General features: G+C 36.2%; 1 protein-coding gene across 1 annotated transcript; it reads left to right on the top strand.

Annotated features, from left to right (window-relative positions):
* The first annotated feature begins 9,736 nt into the window (after positions 1–9,736).
* LOC133800837 (ammonium transporter 2 member 5-like) lies at positions 9,737–12,324 on the top strand. The gene is made up of 3 exons (XM_062238900.1): positions 9,737–10,395; positions 11,314–11,599; positions 11,800–12,324. The coding sequence occupies exons 1-3, from the start codon at positions 9,790–9,792 to the stop codon at positions 12,312–12,314; spliced, it is 1,407 nt and encodes a 468-aa protein (XP_062094884.1). The 5' UTR covers positions 9,737–9,789; the 3' UTR covers positions 12,315–12,324.
* The last annotated feature ends 11,273 nt before the right edge of the window (positions 12,325–23,597 follow it).

Below are 23,597 nucleotides of genomic sequence, written 5' to 3' on the forward strand. Positions count from 1 at the left end.
GTACATTGCTCCGTCTTGCAAGTCCTGCCCTTCATGCGCGCATAACTTGGCATTAGTCTCCATAGGTGTTGAGATGGGCTTGCACTCGAGCATTCCAAATCTTTGCAACAATTCTTTAGCATACTTTTGCTGACAGAGAAATAAACCTTCCTCAGTTCGGTCGACTTCTAATCCAAGAAAGTGTTTCAATTCTCCAAGCTCCTTCATTTGAAAGCGAACTGATAAGTTCTCTTTTGTTTGACGAATCTCTGCTTCATCATCACCAGTAATGATGAGATCATCGACATATACTAGGACAACTGCAATCTTTGCATCCCTTACTTTGACGAATAAGCTTGAATCTGCATGCGCCATGGTATAACCGCTCTTTACTAAGAACTCAGCAATCTTGCCATACCATGCTCGTGGAGCTTGCTTCAATCCATAGAGCGCCTTTTTCAGTTTACAGACATACTCAGGATGAACTTTATCCTCAAATCCTCTTGGTTGGACCATGTATATTTCTCGATCTAGTTCTCCATGTAGAAAGGCGTTCTTCACATCCATCTGCCATAGTCTCCAGTCTTTACATGCTGCAAGCGCCAGCAGGACTCGTACTGTTGTAATCTTGGCAACTGGGCTGAACGTCTCGTCATAATCTAGCCCATACTGTTGAGAGAATCCACGAGCTACTAATCGAGCCTTGTATCTTTCAATTGAACCGTCAGGACGAGTTTTTACCTTATAGACCCATTTGCACGAAATGGGTTTTGCTTCCTTCGGCTTTGGCACCAGCTCCCAAGTCTGATTCTTCTCTAAAGCAGTTATCTCTTCTTTCATTGCTTCAAGCCACTTGGAGTTCTGGTATGCTTCTTCATATGACTCCGGCTCTCTGAACTTCTCTTCTTCAGCTACAGCAGCATTGGCGTATTTGGGATTTGGCTTCCGCGCTCTTGTTGATCTCCGAAGTTCTGGTTGGCCATTGTTTGCATCATCTTCTGTTCTTTGATGCACTCCTGTTTGCCATGGACTCTGTGTTGTATCTTCGTTGTCTTCTTCACTTTGTTCTTCTTCCTCTGTTTCTGGAGTTGAAGGTAACTCAACAATTTGCTCCCCCATCTTCTTCTACAAATTGTCTTCTATTTCCTTAGAATCTGGCAACTCTTCCTTTTGTGGTGACCACCATGACGAGGCTTCATCAAATACCACATTCCTTGATGTATAACACTTTCCAGTATTAGGATCGCAGCACTTCCACCCTTTCCTTTGGCTATCGTATCCCACAAAGATACATCGAATTGCCTTCTTGTCAAATTTGCTACGTAGATGACTTGGCACGAACACGTAGCATACACAGCCAAACACTCGAAAGTGACTTACTGCAGGTTTACAACCCCACAGTTTCTCAAAGGGTGAAATGAACCCTAACTTTGCTTGGGGAAGTCTATTGATCACATGAGCTGCTGTCTTCATACCTTCTGCCCAAAATCTTCCTGGAACATTCTTCGCATGTAGCATGCTTCGACATGTCTCTGCAAGGTGTCGATTCTTCCTCTCAGCTACTCCATTCTGTTGTGGTGTATTGGCACATGTGAATTGATGGCGTATGCGGCACTCTCGTAGGTACTGAGAAAATTCATCTGATGTGTATTCACCGCCATTGTATGTTCGGAGGCATTGGATTTTCTTGCCGACTTCTCCTTCCACTATTTCTTTGAATTCTTTAAATTTTGAAAAAGTTTCAGATTTTTCTTTCATAAAGAAAATCCACACATACCTTGAGAAGTCGTCAATGAATGTAACCATGTACCGCATGTCACTGATCGATGGTTGCTTGACTCGCCCGAATACGTCAGAATGGACTAGCTCCAACGGTGCTTTGGCTTTGAACTTTGAATCTTCATATGGTAATTGATGTGCCTTACCGTATTGGCAGCCAGCACATACAGTCTCTGTTCTAACTTCGAGTTGAGGAAGACCCTTCAGCATAGATTTCTTCATCATCACCTTGAGTTTATGATAGCTGACATGTCCTAGCCTTGCATGCCACAAATCTGTTGTTTCGTTCTTTCGAGTCTTGTCTACATAAGCTGACTCTGCTGACATTACATAGACAGACTCTAAACGTTGTCCTCTCATCATCGGTGTTCCAGAGATTTCAAGATCTCGGTAGATCTTGAGGACCGAATACGACATGGTGGCCCGACACCGTAAGTTGCGCTACTGACAATAAATTTTTCTTCATCCCAGGTACATGGTAGACATCCTGGAGTGAAACTTCTTTTGAGCTGAATCTCGGCGTGATTGTTGTTTTACCGATGTGAGCAATCGGTAATCTTGAGTTATTGGCTGTTACCACTACACGACCACCTTTATATTTTGTTATGTTCTGCAGCTTCTCTTCGTCTCCTGTCATATGATTTGAACAGCCAGAGTCGATTATCCAATCATTATTGTAGTCGATCTTTCCTGGAACAGTAGCTGCTAGAGCTAATTCTTCTTCCTCCACAGCGAAAGATGCTTCTGCGTCCCATTCTTCATCGCTTGTCTTTTCTGCAGTTTTCTTCTTGAACCAGCAACTTTTAGCCATGTGGCCATACTTTCCACAGTTGTAGCATTTCCCATCAAACTTATTGTTATTCTTTGACTGGCCACGTCGGTTGTCTTTCTTTTGAGCTTCCCCTGTTTGGGAGCTTCCATGATGACTATCCTTGTCATCATTTTTCTTAAAATTTTTGCTAGCATTTGGTCGAGATCGACCTTTCTTATCACCACTAAAGAGTGCTTCTTCGTCACTCTTTAATGAGATTCCAGATGTTTGCTTAGCTAACGCTTCTTGGTCAGCTAGCAAGTTTTCCAATTCAACAAGAGAAGGTTGGGTTGGCCAACCTTGTATTGCAGCAATAAAAGTTCTAAATTCTGGCCTTAATCCATGAATAATAATTCTTCTAATTCTAGCATCCGACATGCCAGCAGCAGAGTCTAATGCAGAGATTTCGCGACAAAGAGATTTTACCTTGGTGAAGTATTGGTTGATCGTCATGTCGCGCTGCCTGATTGAGAGAAGCTCATTCTCCAAAAGCTGCAATCTCGTATCATTCTTCTTGGTGAACAGTGATGCGAAAGTATCCCACGCTGCCTTCGGTGTCTTTGCTGGCCTGATGTGCTCCAACATTTCATCTTCAACTGTGGTCTGGATCGCAAACATGGCTTTGCCCGCTTTAATCTTCCATTTCTTCAAAGCGGTTGCATCCTCCGGTTGTGTGACTTCATTGCCACCAACGATCTCCCACAAGTCTTGGCCTTGGAGATATGCCTCCATGTGCATCGACCACGTGTTGTAATTTTGGTTGTTAAGTTTCTTAATTCCACCGACCACTTGAAGGTCACCCATCGTGCAAACTCTGTAGTACTAAACCACACACGATCACTCTAAGAAACTCAACAAATGACTCTTTCGGTACGACCCCGATCCGGCTCTGATACCACTTGTTGGATGCCACAACACGTGAAAACGTAATTACTTTATCGATACAGAAGTAATTACACCAAGACTTGATTACAATTCTTGACCACACACACTAAACACTCTAGCTTACACTCTTTGGAACACTTTTAGATGCACTTTATGTACTCACTCTTTTACACACTTTTGGGACACTCACTTTGCTAGTGCCTTGGACACACATTACATTTGTATTTATAGGCTACCAAGGAAACATCTACATCTTTCTAGACTTTTCTAACTTTATAATTTATTTAACTACTTTCTTCATTTTTTTAAATGTTTCTAGAACTTTCTATATTGTCTAATTAGTTCTAAGCTATTCAAGAACTTTCTAGAATGTTCTATGTTCTTCCTAGTATATTCTAGAACATTCTAGAATTCTAGAGCATTCTAGATACGGTAATGACTCTTAACAATTATGAGCATGTCATCATACAGTAAAAGAAAAATCAAAGTAGATGATGAAAGGTCTCTAAAGTATAAACAAGGATCACAACTTTATCTTGTGAAACCAAGTCCTTAAACAAAGGAATCAAAGCTCTTATTCCATTGTCATAGGACTGTTTCAGCCCATAAAGAGACTTTTTAAGAAAACACACTAGTTCTTTTTCACCATTTTCCACCTCGAATCTAGGAGGTTGTTTCATGTATATTATCTACTGTAAATAGCCATTTAAAAACATTGTTTTAACATCCATTTGTTCAATCTCTATGTCAAATTGGACAACCAAAGAAACCATCAATCGAATCGTCTTGTACTTAACTACTGGTGAGAAAACAATAGTGTAGTCCACCCCTTCAATCTGCTTGAACCCTTTTTCCACTACTCTTTCCTTAAAAGCTTTCTTGGCTCTTCATCTGTAAGACCTTCTTTTATCTTAAAAACCCATTTGCTATCAATTACCCTCTTATTTTATGGTTTTGGAACTAAAATTCAAGTTCCATTTCTATGTATTGAGCTTATCTCCTCTTCCATGGCTGACTTCCATTCCTTGGAATGATTGCTTGCTACAACTTCTTCATAGGTGAGTGGTTCTTGCTCATCAAGTTCTTGGGCCATAGTAAGAGCATAAGCCATAATATCATCTTTAGTATATCTGCTTGGATGTTTAATGACTCTTTTTCCTCTATCACGTGTGAACTGATAGTCAGCCATTTATGGTTCAGTTTCTTGAGTTTGAGTAGCTTCATCTTCATGTATTTCCGTGTCTAAATCTTCCTGATCTTGTGCAGCAGAAGCGTGTCCATCTAAGTTAATTTCAAACTCAGTAAGACTGTCTTTATTGACCTGTTTTCCTGCATCGCATTCAACTATACCCTTCTCGGATTTAAGGTAAAGTAATTCACTTTCATTAAACAAAACATCACGAGAAATAAAGACCTTATGCCCATTACTATCACAAGTACATAGTCTAGCCTTTGACGCCTAAAGGATATCCTAAAAAAATACACTTAACTGATCTAGACTCAAGTTTGTCTCTCTTTTGGTGTGCATATACTACACAACCAAATATTTTCAAATTTTTCAAGTTTGGCAGCCTTCCAAACCATTTTTATTATGGTGTTTTAAAGTCTATGGCTCTGCTAGGACTTCTATTTATTAAATAGCAAGCAATATTTAGTGACTTACCCCAAAATTTTTTACTCAAACCTGATTGTGTTAAAAGATATATTACTTTGTTAAGAAGTGTCCTATCCATGCGCTCGGAAATGCTATTTTGTTGAGGTGTATGCACTACTATCCTATGTCTCATTATACCAAACTCATTACACAAAGTGTCAAATTCTTTATTAACAAGTTCAAGCCCATTATCTGTCCTAAGAACCCTAATTTTACGATTTAATTTATTTTCAACTTGGTTCTTCCAAATTTTGAATTTTTCTAGGCATTCATCTTTGGTTTTTAACAAATATACCCACACACATCTGTTGAAATCATCTACTAGAGATAAAAAAAATACATGTAACTGATGTGTGTTGCCACTTTACTTGCTCCCCAAAGATCAACATGTACCCAATCTAGGACATGCTTTGTTGTGTGTTTTGCTGGAACAAGTTTCAGTCGATGTTGTTTACCTAGTATATAGGTCTCACACAATGGAATTGAACTTATCTTTAAGCTCTCAATAACGCCTTGTTTCTGTAGTTCTTTGAGGCCTTGTTCACTCATGTGCCCAAGCCTTTTGTGCCAAGTTTCTAGCTCAATTTCTTGTTGTTTAATGATTGATGCTTTAGCATGTGGTACTATTTCTTCTTCAAGAACATAAAGGACGTGTCTTTTCTTGGCTTTCATGACAATCAATGATCCTCTTGCAACCTTCACGACTCTATCTCTAACACTATATGTGTATCCCTCATCATCAAGTGCTCTGGTTGACACTAAATTTCTTCTAAGTTCAGGCATGTGTCTAACATTGTTCAGCATTAACACAGTTCCATCAAATTGCTTCACAGCTATAGAACCAATACCTACAACCCTGCAAGAATTATCTTTCCCATTAAAACAGTACCATGGACAAATTTCTTATAATCAATAAAAGCTTCTTGATTTGGGCACATGTGATATGTGCAACCAGAATCTAAAATCCACACCTTGTCCATTTTATTGACTGAAATTGCTAGAAGTTCTCCATCTAAAGAACAATCATCTTGACTTTCAGCAACAACTACTAATTCGTTATTGGTAGATCTTTGCTCCATTTGTTGTCTTTTGAGCTTTGTGACAAAACCTCTGAATATGTCCTTGCTTTCCACAAAAGAAACATTTTTTGGTATCTCGTCTTGAATCTTGATGGCTGTCTTGGAGTGAATCTTGAAGAGCTTCTTCGTGAATTTCGTCCTCTGGCCAAATAGAGCTCATCTTTCTGCTTTTCATTTTCAAGTTGCAGCTCAAATTCTTTGGATTTAATTGCTCCCAAAACATCTTTCTAAGCTACAGTATCTCTCCCATATTTAATGGCTAACTTCACTTCCATGTAATTTTCAGGTAAAGATTGAAGTATGATTACTGCTTGACTTTCCTCATCCACCTGAAAAATCCACATCAGCCAAACCCAAGATAATTTGATTAAAAGAATCTAAATTAACATCTAAAGACAATGAATTCATTTTGAAACCATAGAGTCTTTCCAACTAATTTATTTTGTTGGATACCGAAGATGTCATATAGACTTGTTCTAACTTTTCCCATACGCCAATAAATGTCTTTTCTCCCTGCACTTTTCAAATCACATTATCTGAGAGATGAAGAATTATCGTGTAGTATGCTTGATCCTGCAATTCTTCAAGCTCCTCATCGTTATCCTTGTATTTATCCTTTAGTTTCTTTTGATCCCTTATGATCTTTGAGAGTTTCTGATGCACTAACATCCCTTTCAGCTTTTCTCTCCATAGACTAAAGTCACCGCTGCCATCAAACTTTTCCAGCTCATACTTTGTTGATGTTTTCATCTTCTCCGAGAAGATCATTGAGTCTTGAATTCTTCAAGATCGAACCTGACTCTGATTTGTTGTAAAGTCTACGACAACAAGACTCAATTCTGCAAACAACTTACTAAGAAATAACAAATATGGTCAGGTATAATATCAATCACGTAAAGTGCATAAAAACAGAATACAAAAAAGAACACCCCAATATATATTGGTTCAACTTGTTGAATCAAGCCTACATCAAGTTGAGCCACATCCAAGAGCAAATCTATTAATGAAATCAAAGTTACATCCAAACAACAGTCAAAGATCAACAACAGTTGAGTACTCTCTCCAAAACTCACAGTTTTGTACAATCAAAACCAGACCCGAGCCCCAAGTACACCCTTACTCTCAAAGATTCTCACAAAACTCTCAAGTTGATCATCTTTCTTGAATGCAAAACGATATCTTAAAAACAAATGAAAAGATCTAACTATATATATACATAACTGACTGACTTTTAAGTCACAAAGAAAAGAAACTGACTTAACAAACTAAAGTTGTTTTCTAATGGAGAAGTCACCTGTCAGAGAACCATGCCAGCTCAATAAAAATAAGACCAAGTGTCAAAATGACAGATTTGTAGAATTAATATTCCACAACACAATTAACAATAACAATAACAATATGCCACATTACAGGGTATTAGAGTGCTCTTTAACATTTCACTAATTTATACGGGAAAATCTGTTTTGTGCCAACACACTTATAATAATGTCAGAGAAGCCATTCTCGTCATCACCCTAGCGAACTATCAAATCACAAGGAAGGACTTTTCTCATAAACGAAAAACAAAAAGCATAAAGGGAACAAAAATGACTAGAAAGGCTAGTAGTCCCTTTTAAGAGAGACCATACATGAACATGCTCGTATATTAATTACAAAGTAAAATGAGCCACTTACTCGACCAATTACAGTGAACCCAGATTCGGGAACAACACCTGGGACTTGTAACCAGTTACCGTCTCTAGATATAATAAATGATAAACAAAGTTAACATCATTCCCATTTCTGACCCCTGCAAAGGGAAAATTCAAATTTTCGAATAATTTTTTATCCACAATGAATAATAAAATAATTAGAGATCATTAGTCCTTCCAACTTCTGACCCCTCCCTCCTTACATTGTCAAGACCCCGCCATGCTTATTATTCTTGCTATCTTCTACCAAATATACTGTAAGTTGCACCAATTTGACATAGTCAGAAATTTGCACGAATACACCATTTAGTATTACAAGGTATCTTTTCATTAAAGATATGTATCATGGTTGCATCTTCTCAGAAACGTACATATAACAAAAGCATTCTTAATTCAAAATTTAAATGGATATAACAACACGGGTCTAATTTCTAATTGTTATTGAACATGATATCTTGAAACAATTTTATGAAAGTAGTATATACTATAAAATGTAGGTAAGCAAAATATAATACACAAAAACTTGCTTAAGATAATATAAGTTCCAAATAATTGACTGTCACCTAAAACTTTAGATAAGTTTTGATTCATTTATTTTTACTTTGAAAGGCTCTAAAGCACCCTGGAGCATTTTTCAGTTTTCAACATAACATAAAGGTAATAAAACCCACCAATCATGATGACCATCGATAACATAGATGACACATTCAAAGTACAATCATTGTACTGCAAGAGCCTCTTATTGTTTTCTGAACAGTACTTTACCTAAAATAAAAAAAAAGCTAAACAAAACACAAATTTATGGTACTTACCTTAAAAGCATCAATACTAACATTATATATATATATATGTGTGTGTGTGTGTGTGTGTTCAATTCAAAAATTCAAAAATGAACTCTCATAATCATTAGTAATCTACATATATGTAGCATTAAAAGTCCAGCATACTACTTCTTAGTCATACTATATATTAATTAAAATAAACGACACTACAATCCAGAAAAATTACAATTTTGTAACACTCTTACTTTTTTTTTAATGGATAGAATCAACCTTTTGCACAGCCTCAGCAACCATGGCAGCGGAGCCATAAATAATGTTCTGCCATCTCTGAAATTCCGATTTCTTGAACTACTTTCTCACAACCTCCTTCGCCACCACCAACGTACCTCCTCGGACTGGAGCTCCTGTTGCGGCTCCGATGGCTACGTTCGCCGCGCTTAGTCTGACCGAAGACAATTGTTGGAGTGAAAAGGGTGAGCATTCTTGATATCTAAAATAGCTAGCAGGTATAATCTTTTCTAGGCTATATCCAATATATGTGGCATTAGCTTTTATTTATTTTTTACTTTCAACATTTCCTATATACATTCATTTATGTATATGATGATATACGTACATATATTAATTAAATTGTAGGATTTCTGAAACTTGATTGGTTTTATTATCAAGTCTTGTTCAAATATATAGCATGGCGTCAATAGCTTCCTTCCAATATATATCATGTTTTGTCTTTTAATCAAGAATATGTTTTTTCTTTTTCTTGCGCCCATCACAGTTACACACCATCATTGAGCATTGTTAATAAACTATATAACAAGAATCAAACACATTTAGTCCAGCAATGCCAAACAAGATACCATCGTAAATAACGTCACAGTGAATATAAGCAATAATCAAGAGAGAATCCTGCTCAGTGACAGCTTCTCCTAAAAGATACATAAAAATCAACAAAATAAAATAAAATAAACGAAAGCAATGCCGTCCAAACAAATAGACCACCAAAGTGACAGCGTGTTGTCCTGAGAAACCAAACACAATGCTATGTTTAAAAGGAGATGGTTGGCGCTTACCACAAATCAGAAAACTCTGGTGTCAAGTGTTGTGTTTGTTTTTCTTGGAAGAAAAAAGGATGAATCTCAATGCCACCGTTCCATTACCGTCTAACCTAATACCAGACTTTGCAAGCCCCGAATGGATGAACAAAGCCGACAATGCGTGGCAACTGACGGCTGCAACATTCGTGGGGATGCAGAGTGTTCCGGGGCTCCTCATTCTGTACGGAGGTGCGGTGAAGAAGAAATGGGCAGTGAACTCAGCATTCATGGTGCTCTATGCCTTTGCTTGTGTTCTCCTTTGCTGGGTTGGGTGGGGGTATCGGATGTCCTTCGGTGACAAACTCTTTCCTCTCTGGGGAAAAGCCAATGTTGCACTGGACGAGAAGTATTACTTCCAAAGAGCCTTTCTTGGGATGATCCCAAATGTAACTATGGTGTACTTCCAGTTTGTCTTTGCCGCTATCACTTTGATTCTCATAGCAGGAGCACTGTTGGGGAGAATGAATTTCTATGCGTGGATGTTGTTCGTCCCACTTTGGCTGACATTTTCTTACACCGTTGTAGCGTTCAGTATATGGTCCACTAATGGATATTTCGCCGTCAATGGAATCATTGATTACTCTGGCGGGTATGTCATCCACTTGTCTTCGGGAGTTGCCGGTTTCACCGCAGCATATTGGGTATGGAATACGGATTATGAACTTATCTTTCTATATAAATGTATATTTATATAGCTGCATAACCAACATAAATAAGACATTTTTAATCCTTGAAACCATAGCCTTTTTAAATCAACATGCATAAACATATAATGTATAATCCTAATTTGAATTCATATAATATAATTGATAAATATTTATTATTCCGAGATATTATAAAAATTAGGATTATATATCATATATTTATATTATAATAAAAATATTTTGTAATATTTGAATTAATATTAATATGATTATTAGATATTTAATGTGGTATTATATATTATTATAATAATTATATTTTATAATATTTGAATTTGAATTTATATTAATATTAATATAATTAATACATATCTATTTTAAATTGATTTAAAATAAATTATTAAATATTTAGTTTTATATTAAATATTATTATAATAATGATATTTTATAGTATTTTAATTTATATTAATATAATTAATAAATATCTATTTTTAATTAGTTTCAAAATTATATTATTTTAAATATTTAAAATATTTCGTTAAAATTAACAAAAAAAAATGATCAAAACCAAAAATATAGAGATTTTTTTTTCAATATAATCCTTCAAATTTTAAGAAGTTACGAATTTTTCCCTCTCAAAATGTTTTTATCATTTGCCCGCCGAACTTTACTTCTGCTTCTTCCCTGTTCACGACCTAATAAATATGACACTTAACCCCATTACATGGTAGATATTCAAGTTGTTTACCAAAAAACTAACTCAAATTTATATAAAATAGTATCTGTCACTCAAAACAATTTGTGAGAGTACGACTTACATAATTTGAACTCGGGCAACAAACAAGAGTAAAAGCCCTCTACAAGAAAGCACAAAAACTTTGAACTTTACTTACTAAGTTCTACAATTTGATTTTACAGGTTGGACCGAGACTGAACAAGGATAGAGAAAGGTTCCCACCAAATAACATTCTCTTGATGTTGGCAGGGGCTGGAATGTTGTGGCTAGGTTGGACAGGATTCAATGGAGGAGACCCTTACGTTGTAAGCATGGACGCTTCACTGGCCGTATTGAACACTCATATTTGTACTGCCACTAGTTTACTTACATGGCTCATTCTTGACATTGCATTTTTTGGAAAACCCTCTGTCATTGGTGCAGTCCAAGGAATGATCACAGGCTTGGTCTGCATCACCCCAGCTGCTGGTAACTCCCAGAAAAAACTTATTACCAAGTACATTTTTCTTTTGACATCTTTGAATTTCAGAACTAAAAAACTAGAATGGTTAAGCATCAAAAGGTTTTACAATCAATGCAAAGTTCAAGAAATAACACATTATGCCTAAATCAATGACTGTTATCTTTTTTTCTTTCTCTCTCATTGGTACATTTCATCAAACATGTAGGGGTCGTCCAAGGATGGGCAGCCATTATCATGGGCATATGTTCGGGCTCTATCCCATGGTTCACCATGATGGTTGTCCACAAAAAATGGAAACTTCTCCAGAAGGTGGACGATACCATGGCAGTATTGCACACTCACGCCGTCGCTGGAACCTTAGGGGGACTGCTGACTGGTATCTTTGCGGAGCCGAAGCTCAACTTCTTATTCTACGACAACTATAACCAGTACATGGGACTGTTCTATGGTTTGCATATGGGAAAAGCCAAGGAAGGATTCAGGCAAATGGGGTGGCAAATTTATGGAATATTGTTCGTCGTTGTCCTAAACATCATCATGACAAGCCTAATTTGTTTATTCGTGGGACTGATCGTGCCTTTACGAATGTCAGACGAGGATTTGGAGATCGGAGATGAAGCAGCCCATGGAGAAGAAGCTTACGCCATTTGGGGTCAAGGTGAGAAAGAAGCGAGTGCTAACAACTACAAGTATGGAGGTGGTCACATTGAGATGGCATAAGAATAGATAAGACATTGTGCATGGATTTTGATTTGATTCCTCTATCTCTCTCGTTACTATGTCTATGTGTCTAAGTTGTAATAAAATCTTTACTATTTTTACCCTGGTTCTCTTTCATCTAATTTCTCTAGTTGTTCTACCCTACTTGTAATGTAAGGGCACAAACAATTCATGAGGTTTTCTCAATAATAGACAAAAAATTGGTTTCTTTACATGAGTAAGAGTAGTATTATTGGAAAATACATATAATGCAAGACAATTCTATGGTGCATCTTTTTTTTCTTCGTTTCTTTTTTCTTTTGAATGGTGGTCAATGAAAATTCAGAATAATAGCCTTTGGATTGGGAAGTTTGGCTACTCAAGAAGCTTATGATATTAGGGGATTTGATAGTTGGATTTGATCTTGTTAACTAGAAAAAATCCTCAAATATCATGTTTCCTCTATGGGGATTATTTTGGCTACTCAAGAAGCTTACGATATTGGGGGATTTTTTTAATTATTTAATAATGTTTTTTTATGGGTCGTGTCTCTTGACATTGTAGGTTGTTCTCTCTGTTCTTGAGAGATTTATTGGTATTGTTTCATTTGTAAGCTTGGGTGTATTATTCATGACATTGAGTAGTAGTTCCGTGAGTGAGTTAGAAGAAAGGTGTGCTGCTATTAGTTTGGAAGAAGAGCAAAATGGAGGGCTATGGTACGAGAACATGGAGGAGGAGGATATTATTGATGTTCGATGGTGCCTAGTCGGTAGATTCCTCAATCCATGTCCGATAGATTTCCAAGCAATGTAGCATATGATGGCACATCCTTGTGGAAATCTGGGAGGGGGATGTATGTCAAAGAACAAGAGCATAACCTATACCTGTTCCAATTTTACCATGAGATTGATATTAGAAGGGCTATTGATGGGAGACCTTGGACTTTTGTAAAAAAACAATTGCTCATAGAGAGGCTACAACTAGAGGAAAATCTAAGAGTGATCATGCTAAATAGACTGGATATGTGGGTCCAGGTATATGATCTACAGTCGGGATACTAATCAGAAAAGGTTGTTAAAGATATTTGTAACTATATTAGAACGTTTGTCGAATCTGATCCGAACAATTTTACTATAGTTTGGAGGGACTATATGCGAGTTCGAGTTACAATCAATATAGACACCCCATTGATGAGGAAGATGAATATGAGGAAAACATGAAGTGAGTGGTTTTGGGTCTCTATCAAGTATGAATATGCTTCTACTTTTTGCTTTATATGTGGAGTGATGGGCCATTCTGAAAAATTATGTGAGTGTTTCTCTGAGAAGCCATTTGATGAGAATGAGAAACCATATGGTACTTGGATGAGAGCAGTTCTGAAATGGCAACAACACCTCATTTGGTTGAAATGGCTTCGCTCAGGGAAGGCAGGGGCTGACTCCGGTAACAGTCGTGGTGGTCCGTGGGTTGAGGAGGATACTAATATGGTAACTAGCACATCTCCATGTTTTTTCAGGAGATTGGCAAGGATAATGGACATGCACGTAATGAGAGGAAGATGACTACTGGGAGGCAGATTATGACCCGATTAAAGCTGAATATGGTGGGGAATACAGCTGGCGAATTAGATGGAGAAATTAAAGAGGGGGCAGGAAAAGAAATTGATGTTCAAAATGAAAGGTTGAATATCACGGAGCTGAAGAGAAGGATGCCTTTTAATGATAGGGAACTTGAGCCACATACTATTACTAATACTAGTATGGCTCAATGTAAAGATGGGCTTCAAAAAAACTTGTATGGGGTGGGCTTTGGAGATCATGTCTGCCAAGAGTTATGAGTACCCTTAGCTGGAATTGTCGTGGGCTTAGGAACCCGCGTGCCATCAAATTCCTTAAAGACATGGTTGTCCAAAAGAGGCCCAATTTTTTATTTTTTTATGTGAAACTTGTAAAAGGGATAGTGGAGAGGGTTCGAGTTCAATTGGGATTTGAGGGGATGTTTACAATGGACGCTAAAGGTCACAATGGAGGCATTGCTTTACTATGGAAGAACAAAGAAGAAGTTGAGTTAAGGCGATTCTCACCTAATCATATTGATGTGGTGACTCAAGTCGAAAGGATAGTTATTTGGAGGCTAACATGAATCTATGGTGAATGGAATAGAGGGATGAGGAAGAGCCTTGGCATTTACTTCAAAGGCTGGGACTAGAGTCAACATTGCCGTGGTGTTTGATTGGAGACTTGAATAATGTAGCAAGCCAATCTAATAAGTGTGGTGGGTGCCCCTACCTGAATTGGTTCATTGAAGGTTTTCAAGAAGCTTTACAAAATTGTGGGTTGTTTGATAAGGAGTTAATAGGGTACCAATTTACTTGGAAAAAGGGAGATGATTTGTAATGCTCTAAAATCCCTAATGGTTGGATTAGTAGGCCGGGAGTGCCATAACTGATTTATTATGCCATTAAATGATTATGTGTATGTGTATGTTTATGTGAATTATATTATAATATGATGTTAAATGCATGCATGTGGGTCTACATTTCATGATAGGGGCATTTTGGTAATTTGGCCCGTTGAAGGCATAATTGTATATTTGTATGCATGTTGGTGAAATATTGTTGAGGCCACATTATAATGTGGATTTGTTCGAGCCATTCGGCATGAGACGATCTTTGAGTGCAAGTTAGCGGTTTGGTTATAACGGGATTAAGTTCGGGGCTCGGGGTGAGCCTCGGGGTAATTTGGTGATTAGAATGTTGCAAGGAATTAAAGGGTAACGGGATATGAATTATTGGTATTTGAGAATTTTGGGAATTGGAGGGTGTTAATTATGATTAACGAAATAGGCGGGAAAAGACGATTTTACCCTTGGGAGCCTTTAGAAGACTTTAAATGACATAGGGGCAAAATAGTCTTTTCACCCCTAGGATATGTTCAAGCCATTGAAGGTTGTAGAAGCTTGCCAAAATAGAGTATCAAAAACTTCTCTCCCGTACATCATTTCTCTTCTTTTTTCCTTAGGATTTTTGAGCTTCTTTTGAGGATTCAAGCTAAGGAAGTGGATCTTGAGGGCGTAGGATTGTGTTCCACCATTGAAGAGGATTCTAAACTGAGCTTGAGGTAAGGTTCTAGCCATTAAAAACTCTGGTTTGCTCTGTTTTCATTTTGGATTTCATCTTGGATTTCTAGGTTGGTGAATGGGAATTTATTGGAGTTTTTGGCTAGGGTTATGTGGGTTATGATGCCTAGGGCATGTGTGGATGTTTTTTGGTTTCTTGTGACTTTAAATGAGGTTTGGAAGCTTGTTCTTAAGGTTGTAAATGGTGGTGTCAAAGGATGGGAAAACCAGGGTTGAAAACCCTGGTTGTAGCGCTACAACGCTAGCCAGGGGCAATCTTCTCTGCCAAGGGCGCTGGGGCGCTAGGGGGGTAGCGCTGGGGTGCTAGGGGGGTAGCGCTACAGCGCTACCCTACTTTTCCAGAATCCTATTTTAGGCACTTTTGAGGGTTTTTGGCTCGGGGTTTCAATTCCTAAGGATCAGGATTGAATCTACTCATCGTTTGAGTACAATTCGGGGTCCCGGGAGTGAGGTTTAGGTCAAGAACCTTTTATTGTTGATTTTCATTAATGGAAGTTATAATTGGTTATGACTAGGTGACCGCTAAGGAATCAAAAGGTTGATCGTTCTCGTGGGTCGTTCTTTTACTATTTCTCGCTCGAACCAGAGGTAAGAAAACTGCACCCCATATGTGACATGCATGGTTATTATTGAGACATGTTGTGTGTTTAAATATGGACATTGATTGCATGTCAAATGCTTATCAAATATGGCTTACTTGTGAATGGCACTGACTTATTAGCCAGAATCGACAATGGTGTCAGAACTGACTATGAAGCTGTGACTTACTAGTCAAGTTCAACAACAGTAATGAGCATTGGTCGTATGTTATTGACCTATAAGTCAGGAGCGGCATTAGCATCATGAATGCAGAGTCGAAAAGATTAGATCTAATCGACATTAGCATTGAATGACTCATCATGAGCATTAGTGCCGGACCGACCTCAAGTTTGATGAAAACTAAAAGCACTTGTCTAGTTCCATGACTAGTCACTCAGAGCCTGGGCCAAAAAGGCCCAAGTGACTACATCGTCACATGGCTAAGGGTACAGAACCCACACTAGAGACTCCATGGTCACTCACTTGGTTTACATTAGTGATTCACTCATCTGGATTAACCTAATGACTCAGTCACTCATTTGTGACGGGTGCGGAACCCACATTAGTGACTTATACATCTGTCACTCATTTGTTTAGGGCTATAAGTCCTGTATGATTATCATGATCATCATTGGATATTATATACATGCAGTAATGAGTTTTCTTGATGGGCTTTGGCTCACAGGTGCTATGTGGTGCAGGTAAAGGGAAAGAAAAGCTCACCCAGCCTTGAATGGAGAGCTTAGGTGGTGATGTGTACATATGCAGCCGCTTGACCACCACGGCCAAGGAGTTTCTCGGAGGAACTAGGGGGTTAACCACTACACCAAATACCCCTTTTCATAACACATGAATATAATACTAATGAAAAAGTATTATGATATATATATGTGGCAAAGTAAAAAAATGGCGGTTTAATTTTGGGAGCCCACGCTATAACTTGTAAAAGTTATATTTTTATTCTAATTCTGTTTAGTTACATTGTTTGACTAAGTCTGAGAATGACTCCTCTTCTCCGTTCATTTTCGCATATAACTTCTGGGATCGACTTCTCCGTTCATTCGACTATAACTAGTGGGATCGGCTTCTGTGTTCATTCACACTCTTCGCCAAAAGTTAATCATTGTTCGACTCCTCCATTCATCTTCGCCTACGGTGTCTCCGAAGTTAGTCCATTGCTCTGAGTACAACTTCGGCTCTTCGGCGTTTCCAATTGTTTGGCTTTGTCTTCGGCATTTCCAATCGTGTACAAAGTATGTTCTTGATTCTAACAGTGTGTGTTTTTGGTATTGTTTCATAAAACCCTATTTTTGATTTTCCCCTTTCCCTCTTCAGCACCCCAAAGCCTTAACAACCCTCTGTTCTTCTACGCTTACATTTTCAGTTTTATATATAGATAAATAAATCGTTAGTTCAGTTTTCTAAAGGATCTTATTTTGTTATTAATTTGTCATGATATATGCAAGAATTATACTGGTGACTTGAGCTGGAGTAGCATGGACCTGTTTTTACATAATTGTATTTGATAAAATAGACGAAATCATTTATGATGGTTTATGTTTTGTTTGGACAGGGCTGATACTAGGTGGCTATAGGAAGCAATAGCGTGATATGCTTGGTTTGATGTAAGTTATTTTGTTTTGTTTTTATGCATTAACTGTGTGAGTGTGTGATGGTGGTTTTGAATTTTTATATTTTAATATGTTTTTCTAGAGAACTCAGTTGGAAAAAATACAAAAGGAAAGGGATCAAATTCTAGCAAAAGGAAAGGGAATAGATCAATATGGTTTTTGTTAGTTTTAAACACACTTTTATTCTTGAGAAAATGTAGAAAATAGTGATCAATAGAGGTGGAAAAGAGTTGAGAGATAGTGGGACATGAAATTTTCACCCTAATGACAAAAAAAATACTATTCTTTTTCTTAAATTATAAAGTTTGATACTATAATATCAAGTTAAAGTATTGTTTATAAGGTTTTACCTTAGTAAGAGATAATTTTTGAAGGGCTGCTACATCTTTCTTACTAGCAAGGGCCATAGCTTTGCTCAAAAGAAAACGGTTTTGGTAATAGCATGCATTCTATAGTCATAAAATTTGTCCTTTAATATCTCTCATTTGTCTATTTTCTTCAGCCAAGCTCTTACAACCGTGGATCACTTGATATTGCAATTTCTAGAGTGGTTTCAAAAGTGACCAAACACAAAATTATAAATTTAAATATGAAGTAAAGAATTAGATATGAAATAAAAGGGTAAAGGGGGATGTAAACTAATATATACATGGTTGTCTAGTTCATAATGCTTTCTCTTTTCCACTGATAACAAGCTCCACTCCATAGCTCCTGTCTCATATCTTTGGTAAACAATAAAAATAATGGCAGATTTAATTCAAATAAAACTCTGGGTACTATTGAATTCAGAGTCAAAGTATGTATTATAACATGTTATGAGATTGAAATATTTTATCTCCCTGAAACAACCAAAAGTGTTATATCTATTTTAAAGAAATGAAGAATAAGGTCCTTCGTGGCTTGACAAATTTTTTTCACCCTTATCTTTCCCTCTCTTGCTTCCCCAGCCTTGTTTGATCTTGTTCATAATAGGCCCCTGTACATTAGATAAATATATGACTATATATATAGATATGCTTTATTGAAAGAAACTCTAGTGAAGTTAAATGGCGCTAGAATGTTACAGTAACAAAGATATTCATTGTGAATATATTTTTATGTAGCCATAGCAGGAATATTCATTATATTAAAGATAATTTACTGACGTAGTTATGTAACAGGTGGTTTGTCAATAAACTGAAGTTTATGTTCATTGGTTGGCTCAAACAACTCTAGGTCCTATAGATAATATATGCTTTACTTGCCTCAAACATGTCATTCTTTAGGTGAACCTATTCCTGTTATTTTCTTGGATGTAATAATGTAACTGGTGAGAGCGTTCCCCTTTCTGAAACTGAGTTGGATGATTTTACTCCGACTGGAACAGGGGAGCCTCCACTCTCAAAAGCAAAGTCTTGGGTATGCGTAATTCATATGCCCATTTTTTTTAAAGTTTTTTTTTTTGATGACCTACGGGAGAGACTTGCATTTTGTAACTTTACAAGTTGCATGCAAAAGTTTTGAATTAGTTGTTCAATAACAAGACACGTTAGTTTGTTATCATTGTTTTAGAAATGATTTTGCATTTATTTTTTTCTGAGTGCCTTCAGAATTCAAATCCCTTGACTTCTATCACTTATTTTCAGGTTAAAACCACAGATCCTTTATCTGGAAAACCTGCTCAACATGAAACAAGCACAATGCCACAGTGGACTGGTTCTTGCTGGTAGCGTTTTCTTTTCCAATCTATAGTATCTAGCCTTTTGTTGTTGTTCTAAACTGTAACACATTTAACCTCAATCACAATTTAGTTGCTTGAAAAAATTACTGCTGCTTTGTTTCTGTCTGTAAAAGTTATCCTGACTTTACCGGAAATTATTTCCTGGATCTACCTAAACTTTCAGAAATCTGAACAATACAAGATGTAGATAGTTTGTTGTATTACACCTTAACTACGAAGAAATTTCCCTACATTTGATGTTTCCTTGCTCATATCCTAAGTGAAATTAGTTTTACCACATTCATATTTACCTTCCGTATTTTTCTTTGTTGAATTCAAATCTTATGTGTTTCTAAGAAGGGTTCAGGTAGTGTTTATTGCTTCTGTAAGTTCATAATTCATCTCACACACAAATTAAATCGTCAAAATAGACTTTATCTTTCTAGATGACCATTTCAAGAATCTATTAATTGCATTTGTCTTTTTGTTAAATTTCACTCCTTTTTTTGCTTGAGAGACCACTAGAATTGAAGGGATGGCTCTAAGCTTTTAAACTGCAATCACTATAGTATGTTTCTTCAAAGAGTTAATCCTTTTCACTTACTCATGGATTGGTTGTGGCTTGAAATACTTGGAACCAATTAAGATGTGAAAAATTGTTCTTTTATATTCATTTCTAGGTACTATTTTAGATTTATGGACCCGAATACATTATTCTTGTTCATGATCTGAGATACGAAGATTGCTGGGGTCTTATTATTTTCAGTTACAATTAAAAGAGAAATACATCTGGCTGTAAAATGTTGTTGTCTTTCATTACCATGATTATGAATAAACTGTATATAAAATTGGTATAAGACCTTGTAATATTTGATTGTTGATAGTAGATTGAAAAAGATTTCCCTCTTATGGTATTGTTCTTGATTTTGTTTGTTTGTTTGTGTTCTCTGATTTGATCTTGTTTTGAGATTTTGAGGCAAAATGGTCTTACCTTTACTTAGCGTGGTTGCTGAAATTAGCTTTACTTAGCATGGCTTTAAATTTATATATTTGGTCTTTGATTATAAGCCCTGTTTATTTTATAAAACAATTTGCACCTTCTTGTTGATTAAGATTCTAGGTCCTGTATATGGAGGTTTCACTTAGCTCTCTTCCTAGATAAAAGAGCCTAAGTTGTGGAGTATTACTAACATATTGGATTTATTGCATTGCAATTTAATATTTTTATGATCATGATTTTTTGTAGCTTTTGTGCTGTAAAGACTATTGCAATTTAATAATTTATTTTAGAAGTACGAAAAACATAAAAAGAGTAAAATTGGTGCTGCCTGTCAACATCAAAATGTTGTCCTGTGAATTATTTCCACTGCTGCGTCCCTTGCCATTGTTTCGAGTGTATTCATATTTCTAACTGTACCCAGGTGTCATAACTTTGCTTTCCATTTTTCATCCCAATTCATTTGTTAAAGATTCGTAAGAAGAAAGTTACATGTTAGAGATAAGCATGATGACGCACTTGCTCCTAGTCTTCATTTTAGTTAAAACTCTGATCTAAGATTTTTATTTAATGAATTTAGTCATTTACATTATTGTGGTGTTATAGTATGACCAAAGACTTAGATAATTTCTTGATTATATTTTCTTGATTCTGTTCAAAGACTTAGGACATATCGAGAGGTTTTGAGTGTTAGTTATAGAGCTTGATATTATTATTACTTGACTTGGTTAGGCCATGCCCTTTTAATATAAATATCTTGGTATATTTGTTGTTTTCAAATATCTGACTATATAGTTTCCTGAGTATATTTTTGGATTTGACATTTGATCTTGTTTGTGATTATGTTTTATGGGTTTGAGATTATTTTAGTTTCAGTTTTATTATCCTATTTTTGGATTTAAACTTTCAGTGTGCTGAGGTTGTTTTGGTTCTGTATTTGATTTTCTTGTGACTAATTTTTGTTTATGAGTAAATGTTACATTAGATCTTTGACTTTTTTGTGTATAAGTTTTCTGTGTTTGGAGAATGGTTTTGGTTATGAACTTTTATTTAGTTCTAAGTTTCTTACGTATTAATTTTAATTATAGAGCTATGTTTCCTTGATATTGTGGTTCCTCATTGTTCAATGTTTACTTTGGTTGTTCCATTTGAAAATGAAATCTAGGACTACTTCTCCTATAGCAAACTTGTTTAGGTTTCTTCTATTACTTCTCCTATAGCAAACTTACATCTCTAATCATCCCAAGCAGACCTTATATTTCTTATTTGGAGAGCTAAGATACTCTGTTTTAGAGTTCCTCTTCAAGCTTGGTGTTCTTCAGGAAATTTTGAGCTTTTGACTAATTTCGAATTTTGGTGTTGTTATTGTGGATGGGAACTGGTTTGCAAGGTACTATAGACCTGGAACTGAGGTTGAGACTCTTGATTTTTTCTTGGGATCGTAGATTTGGGGAAAGTTTCCAAGTTCAAAATAAAAGTTGTGATTTTAGCTTCATGTATGTCTTTGGGTGTTTTGAGGAGGTAATAGTGGTTCTGGGCATTTGGGTAACCTATATTGGGGTCAAATTACTTTGAAATTGTGTTAAGAAACTTTGTTTGATGACTTTTGAAGGTATTAGGTTAGTTTTTGGAAAATGGGGGTTGAAGAAATCGCAGAAAACAGAACCTTGAAATCTAGTTTCATGTCGTAGTGCCCCTGTGCCAATTTCTGTTTGTATATCTTGTAATGTTTTTGTTTGTATAGTAGTTTTAGTTTCTTATTCCCAGATTTTGTTTCTTAATATTTGAGTTGTTTAAAATATGGTTTGAGTTGCTCCTTTTTGGGAAAGTGTTTTTTCTCATTAGTTTTTGTTTTAGTGTGTTTTTGTCTCATCCCATTACACTTAGTTTAGCTCTTTTTTCTCTGTCCTGGACTGGTTACATTTGTTGAGTTCATGCAAAAAAAATTCAAATTTCATAGCTGCAACTATTCTGTGAAAAAGTGATTGTTTGTTAATCAAAATATCCAAAATGTATTGTTATGCTCAATATTTTTGTTTTCGAAATAGAGGTTTAACTAGTGGCTGAAATATACTTTATATGATAAAAATATTGCCAAGGAAGCCTAGATTTAAGATGATTGTAAGCTGAAAGTGCTTGTTTTTCTTCAAACAAAACAAAGCTCTAATATATCTTAGCATCTTGAATGTAGCTTTGGCTGACCTCCAGCTTTGGGCTTTTGTTTTTCTTGTTTCTTAGTTTTAGCTCTCGGACTTGGAAATTGTGATAATCAAGCCGTGACCCAATTTTTGTTTAAATCCTTTGATGCTTTCCTCATATTAATCTATATTCTATTTGTGGTGATATTCCTTATGTTTGGAGGCCTTTGAGCTTTGACTACATTTAAGTTTGCCACTAAAATACTCTAGAGAAGCTATATATTTTTAATTTACTATTCTTACTGCCAATTTTTTTTTTTTGAATATTAAAATATACTCCTCTTATGAAATAGACGTGTTTTGAGTTATCATTTTCAATTTTTGTAAGAAAAAAAAAGTCTTCGCTATGATGAGCTCAAAATTCTTGTTCACTAATGGTGCCTCCTATGTTTGGGATCCAAGAAAATGGTGCTCATTTGGCTGTGGTGGGTCCTGGGAGGGAAGCTGCATCTGTAAAGTACTCTAATTGGGTAAGGTTAGTTCACTAGATTTCAGGATTCTCATCTTTAATAGCTGATTTTTTTTTTGTTGTTGGCAAAAGTGACATGTTTATGTTATATTTTGGGGCATGTTATTGTTCAGTTGAAGGTAAAAGGGTTTGAAATACAAAGAGAATTCCCATTACTAATGGAATAGTAGTCTAATTTGTAATTAAGGCCTTTATATTGTTTCATAATTTACTGTCATATGGGAATTGTGTTGTTCTCTTTACAGGGTGAGAAAGTCTTTGGAGAAACTAAAACCTCCCTCGACAACTGACCTTTTGTTGTCAAATGACGGCAATCGGCTTCTTGAAGGAAGTGTAACTAATTTCTTTGTTGTCTGTCGCAAGGTGAATGATCAAGATGTAATATCTTCTGGTTGTGTTATGCTTCAATGAACTTCGATTTATAATATAATGGAAGAACTTTATTAGAGGCTGAAATCAGACACAAGATGATCTGAACCTCATTTGATAAACTAAAGTTAATACATGATTTTTCTGCTTCTTTGGCACAATTATAAACACCATTTTATTGTTTTTTCCAATTCGAAATGTTGACTTTATAGATAATAGAATTG

This window comes from Humulus lupulus, chromosome 9 (genome assembly GCF_963169125.1).
Source record: "Humulus lupulus chromosome 9, drHumLupu1.1, whole genome shotgun sequence".
Classification (NCBI taxonomy): Eukaryota; Viridiplantae; Streptophyta; class Magnoliopsida; order Rosales; family Cannabaceae; genus Humulus; species Humulus lupulus.